This window comes from Pecten maximus, chromosome 2 (genome assembly GCF_902652985.1).
Source record: "Pecten maximus chromosome 2, xPecMax1.1, whole genome shotgun sequence".
In the NCBI taxonomy this organism is placed as follows: domain Eukaryota; kingdom Metazoa; phylum Mollusca; class Bivalvia; order Pectinida; family Pectinidae; genus Pecten; species Pecten maximus.
Window position 1 is genome coordinate 21,329,542 of NC_047016.1, and position 9,253 is coordinate 21,338,794.

General features: G+C 35.3%; 1 protein-coding gene across 1 annotated transcript; it reads right to left on the reverse strand.

The window, feature by feature from the left end:
* Positions 1 to 328: 328 nt before the first annotated feature.
* On the reverse strand, positions 329 to 8,877 carry LOC117321501. The gene is made up of 4 exons (XM_033875918.1): positions 8,747 to 8,877; positions 5,347 to 5,694; positions 3,709 to 3,809; positions 329 to 1,947 (listed from the first exon to the last, which is right to left on the reverse strand). The coding sequence occupies exons 1-4, from the start codon at positions 8,765 to 8,767 to the stop codon at positions 474 to 476; spliced, it is 1,944 nt and encodes a 647-aa protein (XP_033731809.1). The 5' UTR covers positions 8,768 to 8,877; the 3' UTR covers positions 329 to 473.
* Positions 8,878 to 9,253: the final 376 nt, after the last annotated feature.

Here is a 9,253-nt window from a genome sequence, read left to right on the forward strand (position 1 = left end):
ATTTGATTAATTAAATTGTCGTGAAAGTTAAGCATTAGTATTTTATTATTTTCATTATTCTGCATTTTGCAAAATAAAATTTAAATATAGTTATTTTAATCACGCGTAATGGTGGTCCTCAAAGAAACAGAATGTTATGGTCTGTTTAATTTCGAGTGTAGCTACCAGATATAATCATAATACAAGTTAAATATTTGTAAATGTTTCGTGATTTTAACAGGGATTCTAACTACCTTAAATGGTTTTGTAGTTTTGATATACGTATCTTTTAACACACTGATAAGATTTTCAGCAGACTAGATGTAATATACATTGAAAAATAAGACACTTGTAACTTTTTATTGAGTTTATTTTTATCCTCTACAGCATAACTGTGGGTGTTTTGTAGTATACATACTCTTGTACTCTAATTCCTTTACAAGGAATGCAAGAAAAGACCCATAAAGCAACAGTTTGTGGCCTGGCGATGAATGCTAAATAAACCTATTAAAATAGTACTCAGTGGACGCATCGCAATCAAATATGAGGAACACATTGTCATCGCTTAGGTTCGGCAAACCGTTTTTGTCATACAGCTGTTTGGCTATCACTTCAGAAGGATTAGCACCATACCCTTGGTATGCTTCGTCCATGTGGACAAGTCCGGTACATCGGGTGAATGTATTGTTCTCCTGTCGACAATAAGGTGTACATAAACGACCGCATTGGTCATAGGCAATAAAGGAAACATTGACTGGTCTATGTTGAGGGTTTACTACTGCTAGGTATGCGTACTCTGTATCGAAGGCGTACTTTCCCGAGAATGGACAGTTTTCTATCTGGGGCGTACTAACCACAGACAAACTGTCCGACCGAATGACTGCATATGAATGGACAGACTGGACGCGACAATGGTCGTATGTTCCGGGGTCATGGGTGTCCAACTCCTGTTCTAATGGTGGATACATGGCAGGGTCGAATAGGTCGCTCGTGGTGTTAATGTGACTGTCATGTACAGGATATGTATTGTATTTCTGGTTTTGAGGCCGTCTGTACAGCACCTTTACTGGAACCCATTTAAAGAGATTGGTTTCATCCTTCCCATTGCACATAAAGTCGCTTTGTAAAGACGGTTCTGCATTATCACACACACCTCCATGACAATCATCTCCCAAGCTGGCCTCTCGCCGAACTCTGGATGTTGGTGGATGAAACCCAGTAGCAAAATCTTCAAAGAATGTAGGAACTAACAGTTTTGGAGTGCATTTTCCGTTCCGACACTTAAGATTTTCCCCACATATGTGTATGCAATGTTTACGGACGTCGTTATTGCTGCACTCTGAACAGTCCTTATCCATCGGGCTGGTCTCATAGTTGTAGACATCCCGTGTCCACCGATTCGAATAGCCATCTAATAATGTCAACGGCTCAAATCCTGGCAAGAAACCACTCTTATTGTGATATTGTTTGGCTGTAGATGAAAAAGAGGAGATATTCGGAAAGTTCAACTCTGGATCCACGCCATATTTGCCTTTGTAATGAACACGCATTTGCTCCCATATATAATCTATGAAACAATGGAGCAGAAAAAAAATCGGGTCTTTCGGCGCAATTGTTACAAATATCATATCTCCGCCTATCCACATGTGTATTGAATTATGTGCGCGTTCAAGAGCTCCAAAAGGCGTGCTCCAGTATTGAAATTTAGTTACTTCATCAAATGAGGCATTGAAAAGCTTTTCTATTCGTTCTCTATTCGGTAGTCCTCCATCTCCGAAATGCCGTCTTATATTCCAGTCTTTGAATGGTCCTGTTGTTACAAATTCGTCTCCAAAGCCTGCATATTTTTTGTTCCAAAGCTTTGACCAGTGTGGTCCTAAACCCTCCTCGTACAGATCGGCTTCTATTCGACAATCCCAATACGGAAAAGCAAGGTCAGGTTCATATTTGCGAAGTTCATCTTCCAGTCTGAAATAATAAATTTCTTTCATCAGACAAACACGTTGGACGATATTTGATCAAATAACAATCGTTGACGTCGGTTTTTGATATGTAAATGATAAAGCTGAAACTGGTTTTGCTCCATTACTAAATTCGTTGGGATTTACTTTTAGAGACAGTAGGCAAAACTTAAGCATTAAAATACATCGGACACGTGCTGACAATAACCATACGTCATGTCTAAGACCGAAAACATATTCTCAAGTGCTCCAAATCATTGCGATAAAAGGCGAAGATGTCATCAAATTAGGATCGACAATATAATACATAAACACAGCTTCATGTTATGATGAAGAAAACAGTACATCTATATACAAAATCCTGGAAATATTAGTTATAGTTATAAAAGCTATGTGAATGTTTTTATTTTAGATACAATGGACGCCGATTAATCAACCTAAAACTGCAGTCAGTGGTGCTAGGGGCATTATATAGCTGTTTTGTCCATCTATGACTCGTCAGTGAAGCTATGGACACCAAACAACTGTTTTGTCCATCTAGGACGCGTCAGTGATGCTAGGGGCATCATATAGCTGTTCTGTCCATCTACGACTCGTCAGTGATGCTAGGGGCATCATATAGCTGTTCTGTCCATCTACGACTCGTCAGTGATGATAGGGGCATCATATAGCTGTTCTGTCCATCTACGACTCGTCAGTGATGCTAGGGGCATCATATAGCTGTTCTGTCCATCTACGACTCGTCAGTGATGCTAGGGGCATCATATAGCTGTTCTGTCCATCTACGACTCGTCAGTGATGCTAGGGGCATCATATAGCTGTTCTGTCCATCTACGACTCGTCAGTGATGCTAGGGGCATCATATAGCTGTTCTGTCCATCTACGACTCGTCAGTGATGATAGGGGCATCATATAGCTGTTCTGTCCATCTACGACTCGTCAGTGATGATAGGGGCATTGTATAGCTGTTCTGTCCATCTACGACTCGTCAGTGATGCTAGGGGCATTATATAGCTGTTCTGTCCATCTAGGACGCGTCCGTGAAGCCAGTAGCCAAACCGAGTCAAAACAAAATTGATGGCTAAATACAGAAAGAGATGATTATTAACCGGACAATTTATCAAATCGTAATTTTCAGATTTTGATAATTTTATAAGTGCATGAAATACGTCTTGATATTCTGAACCGGCCACTTTTCTTATGAATGTAAAGGCATAAATGTTAACAGCGAACAGTGGGAAATGAAATACACTGAAAGGGCTTACCACCCAACAATCTCTAAGGATTGTACAAAAGATATACAAAAGAAAAACATCGCCAGATATCCATATGAGTAATAAAGCAAACACCCCTGTGGGGAAATTCCATCCTCTCCCTTCTTGACCAATATTTATTTTCCATTTTTGGACACCGATCTTTGATTATGTAGAGTTAAATGATATATACATAGCACTGATCTCCACTTGAAATATCAGATGTTATAGTCGATATTTATGTGATGTAGCAAAAAAGATGTCATCCCTGATAGTTTGAGGTTGAGTGAGCCAACCTGGGGCTTGATATCAAGATAGCCTGTTTCTTCCAAAACCAATCATCATTTATAAAAACAGATATGTAATAACTATCAGGAGAAAATGCTAGTAAAGAAGTGGTATTGGAACAGATTGTAAAAATTCTTACACAGATTTAATGTGCAATTAACTACAAAATTCCTATAAAAGATTATCACCACAAAATATCAGAGGATAATGGTTATAATATCATTTACCTCATGAGATAAATTCGGTGCCAGGGTGTGAAGCCAGGTCCTGAATGGGCTGTAGGTATTGCTGCAGAGTCGGCGTGAAATTCTACTATACGATCGTACGTCTACAAGTAAAAATAATACATATAACATTTACCATTCCTATAGATCTAATGATGATCCATTGGTCTCATCAATCGAGCAGTTATAGAATCGTAGAGAACGTATATAGCTAGACATTTAGGATGTCCATGATAGTTAACGTTGTGGGGGTTAACACACAACAAAGAGGTAAAGCAGAGAGAGTGCCCATGTTTTGTATGGTGGTCCTTTATGTAACAAGTTTTTTTTCATAATTTAACCACCATATGCTTTACTTAATTTATCTTAATTTTCTTATAAATTGACATGTTTTTATCGGAAGATATGAAAAATACTTCTAAGATCTTCTAGATAATCACAAACGAAGTAACAAACAGCGACGTCATTTGTTAAAGTTTAAAAAGGATGATTTTAGTCAATAGAAATGCTTGTTTCGAAGCACAATAATGGTACAGAGATAGCACATTAATATGATTGTAATCATTACAGAACAATATCAACAACTTAAATGTTTTATACAGATATATCATTAAGATACCAATTTTTGTTTGTTTGTTTTTGTTTAACGTCCTATTAACAGCCAGGGTCATTTAAGGACGTGCCGGGTTTTGGAGGTGGAGGAAAGCCGGAGTACCCGGAGAAAAGCCACCGGCCTACGGTCAGTACCTGGCAACTGCTCCACGTAGGTTTCGAACTCGCAACCCAGTGGTGGAGGGCTAGTGATAAAGTGTCGGTACACCTTAACCACTCGGCCACTGCGGCCCCTAACATACCAATATAAGCATGCTTATGATGGAAACTACGTTTATCTTACCTATCAATTTTCAATTTCAATTTCAATTTGAAATTTGAAATTGAATCTTACCTATCAAAATAATTATAAATATTATAGAAAATCTAATATATGACAATCATCATCTTGACTTTAATCATCATTATTAAAGTAATTGTATTTACTATATCCATGAATATAATGATAAATCATATAAAAAATTGGAGCAGTTACTAATTCTATAGATTCTTAATTATTATAAAACGAACAAATAGCTAACAAATAATTAGTTATATGTGTTATAGCAGTGACATATAGATGATAGTCCAACGTTACATGTACCTGTATACGGAATAGTTATACATTACTTTCGTTTGAGTAATCTACTATTCCCAAATATCATGCTTTGAATTTATCATTAGATTTTTAATCTTTTCCTTTGCCTTAATACTGACAAATTCATTGCCGGAAACAAGTGAATGCCTCGATTGATATGGGTCGTTATTGTATGTTTTATTCACATTCATGAAAACATGCTAATACTTTGTAATTCTTGTATATATGTATGCATTCTCTGATGAAGAGTTTTTCAGGATGGAACACAGGGGCTTGGCACGATTTTCCAAATGATGGTCCATATATATATATATATGGACCCTTGGCACGATTTGTCAAGGAAACTATAATACATATATATATATGGACCATCATTTGGAAAATCGTGCCAAGCCCCTGTGGGATGGAAGTTGAGGAATATGTATTCATACTTTATATACGGGAGTACTTACACCGTTCTCCCATAGTTTATTCAAAGCGTTGTGAAACCTCTTCTTCTCGTCTTCTGACATGGAACGGTATTCCTTTCGTATTCTTATTTTCTCACCTTCTGGAGGAGGCTCAACATGGCAGAATTCTTCTTTGAAAGACTCGTATTCTGGAGTTGGTTCTTGGTGCCACGTCTCATATGAGTGCCTGAACAAGTATTCATCAAGACAAGCGGTGACCGTCTGCGCTCCGCATTCTTTATCTACAGGGACTTCAGAACTGATCCTTTTTAAACACTCCTTCCACTCATCTGGGTAGTCAATGTAATGAAGACCTTCTGATGGTATGACAAGGTAAAGAAGGATAACCAGCTGTAATATAGAACGCAGTGAATTGTGAGGACACGTGATGGTTTATATTGTTGTTGAATGTGTTCTGGAATGGGTCATCACTCCGTTATAGTGGCGCGTATTGGCGACTATAACTGCTAGATTAATTAGACTACATGTATATCAAATACCGATATTAAAATAAACATAAAAGAAAGACAACAAATTAATAGCAAAAACCAATACCTTGCATTTGTATTTTACAACGTTCCACATTTCAAATATCGTTTTGAGTTTTCTCTAAACTCCAATTATCTGATTTATTTCTGTATAATTCTCCAAACAACAATACCTACAGAATTTAACGCCTATACATGAGTCCGCCTGTTGATAGGAGTGTTAGTTACTGGTCTTTCGCCTAAATGACTCTGCCAATTACTTGTAAAGTAAAAGGTACTGTTTTTTCGCCTACATGAATCTATTGATATTACTAGTATTTTTTTACTGATCTACCGCCTACTTGACTCCGCCTATTATGGCAGGCCAAGTTGTCATTTATTCACGGAGCATCGTTGATCCAGGATTTTACCATATTATGTAAGATATCTTAAAAACTGAACTTAATAAGATACCTTATATAATAAATGAGATATAATATATACTTTTCTTTATAAAATATAAAAGATATTAGATATCTTATATAACATATAAGATTGTTATATAAGATATCTCATAAAAGATATAAAATATCTTATAAAGAAAATTAAATAACATATCTTATATATTATATGAAGTATCTTATATTTTAAATAAGATGTCTTATCAATGAAATTATAAAAGATATCTTATATAATTCGATTATAAGATATCTTATAAAGAACGAGATTTGAATTTGAGATAATGAACTCTCCTACCCTCGATGATGGAGCCGAGATGAAGCTGAAACTACATATAATAGTTTGAAACAGATTTATAATTAATTGCCATATCTGCTCCGTGCCTATAGCCGATCGTGGTCGCGAAAGAGGGTCGATTGTGTATGTTCCGCGTGCCTTCCAACAAAACGTTAGTTACCTTACATAGGGAATCATTCTCGAACTTTTAGTCTCACGAGAGTCTCGTTCTTTATCAGATATACTTTTACCATTTAAGCATTGATGTCATTTTTTTTTTAGTTTCATCGGCGTATGAAAAAAAAATGTTTGCAAACTGTATGAATCCGCGTAACGAATTCTTACAGAAGTTCGCAAACAGATTTTTTTTCATACCCCTATGAAACTAAAATATAATTGACATCAACGCTTATAATCAATTTTTGAAAATAATTTCTAATTTAAAACATGTTTTATGTACAATTTTACATGGGATTATTTTTCTCAAATCAATACGCAACGTCAATTGTCGTATTGTGACGTCACATTTTTCGCGCCATTCTCGGAATTTCTTTCATAGAAGAATGAAAAGAATTTTTCGACCAATCACATTTGAGTATTTACCATGAAAACAAAGAAAAATTAATTATAGTGGTATGAAAAAAAATCCCAACCAATCAGAAAGCCGCATTCTGCGTACAAGCTATGGAAAATCAATTATATGATAGTTATTATATGTTATATAAAATAGCTTATATCTTTTATGATATATCTTATATACTTTATAAGATATGTCATAAAGAAAAGTTAATAATATATCTTATATATTATAAAAGTTATGTTTAAAAAAAAGTTTATCAGATATCTTATAAAAGATATATCTTATATCGATATATCTTATATCTTTTATGAGATATCTTATATATTATATAAGATATCTTATAAACTTTAAATAAGTTATCTCATAAACATATAAGATATCTTATATAATTTTTATTGCTCCGGGAATAAATAACAACTTGGCTTGCCATATGTTTAACTCATAAATGACTCCGCCATACGCTAGTTTCGCCGGCTTTAGCCAGTGCAATTATTTTGCTACAACGAGCAATATATCTTGCTATGAGAACTCCCTTACCTTAACTAAGTCACGAGACAGATTGCCAAAAATTAAGCTTTGGAAGGTTTACTGTTTTGTTTATCCTAAAACATTACAACGGAGCATATCAACATAATAACAACAACAAAATCAAACAAGGGCAACTCATTGGACAAAAACATTAGATACACATGGACATTCTTCCAGTAGAAGAGTAGGACCAAGTGTTCCAGGAGGTTAGCGTCTCCTGCTTCATCAACCAATTACAGAAGTTGGGTGATTTACTGCAAATGTCACTGACTTAATTAACATAAACTTACCAATTACAGTAGTTGGGTGATTTACTGCAAATGTCACTGACTACATTAACATAAACTTACCAATTACAGTAGATGACTAATTTACTGCAAATGTCACTGATTTAATCAATATAAACTTACTAATTACAGTAGATGACTAATTTACTGCAAATGTCACTGACTTAATTAACATCAACTTACCACATTACAGTAGATGACTAATTTACTGCAAATGTCACTGACTTAATTAACATAAACTTACCAATTACAGTAGTTGGGTGATTTACTGCAAATGTCACTGACTACATTAACATAAACTTACCAATTACAGTAGATGACTAATTTACTGCAAATGTCACTGATTTAATCAATATAAACTTACTAATTACAGTAGATGGGTAATTTACTGCAAATATCACAGACTTAACTAAAATCAACTTACCTATATCAGTACTTCAGTAGATGGGGAATTTACTACAAATGTCACAGACTTAATTAACAAACTTTCCAATTACAGCAAGAAACGTCATGCTAAGAAATCTCCTGACAACATTATGCAAATCGTCCTTTGTCGTATCAGCTAATGGCAAAAATATTTTCAAACATTGATATTGTCATCCTGGTTTGTATCAGAAAACGGCAAAACACTTACCAACATAGTAATGATCGACCTTGTTATACAGACCGATTGCAAAAATACTTACGAACATACACTTGTAGTAGAATTAGTACTGGTTTGATTAATTAAATGGCAAAATATTAAATAACATTAGGGACGTCGTCCTGGTTTGTATCAACCAATGGCGAAATATTAGTATACTTACCAACATAGTAGAAATCGCCATGTTGTGGTTTTGGGGTTTGAAGCCCGGCGCAATGTTATATACCCCAACCGTTTCTATACAAGAGTAGCACGTGTATAGCACTTTGTTGGATGGTATACCGAGAAGTTACTGTTAGAACGTATCTTTATAAATGACAGAAGCCTCGATTTATTTACGTCATTTAGTCTATAGTTTTTATATCGAGTTCGTGTCAATTCTTTGTATACAGTTGATTTGGTAATCGTTATGTCGAATGTAAGTACAGCGATTGTCTTACTAAACAACCTTGTGTACCGGCTGTGCACCATACATACCACGCATGCGCCCTATAAGAAATGTTTGCATTGTACAACACAATAAAAGATAATGAGATAAACATTTCAATAGTAGTCAGCACATATAACAAGGCCGATCATTATGAAGGTGAAAAAGTTGACTGTCCAGCTAATTGATAAATTATATCTGATTCTATCGGTGTTCAACGTTTAGTCATCAAATTAGAATAGT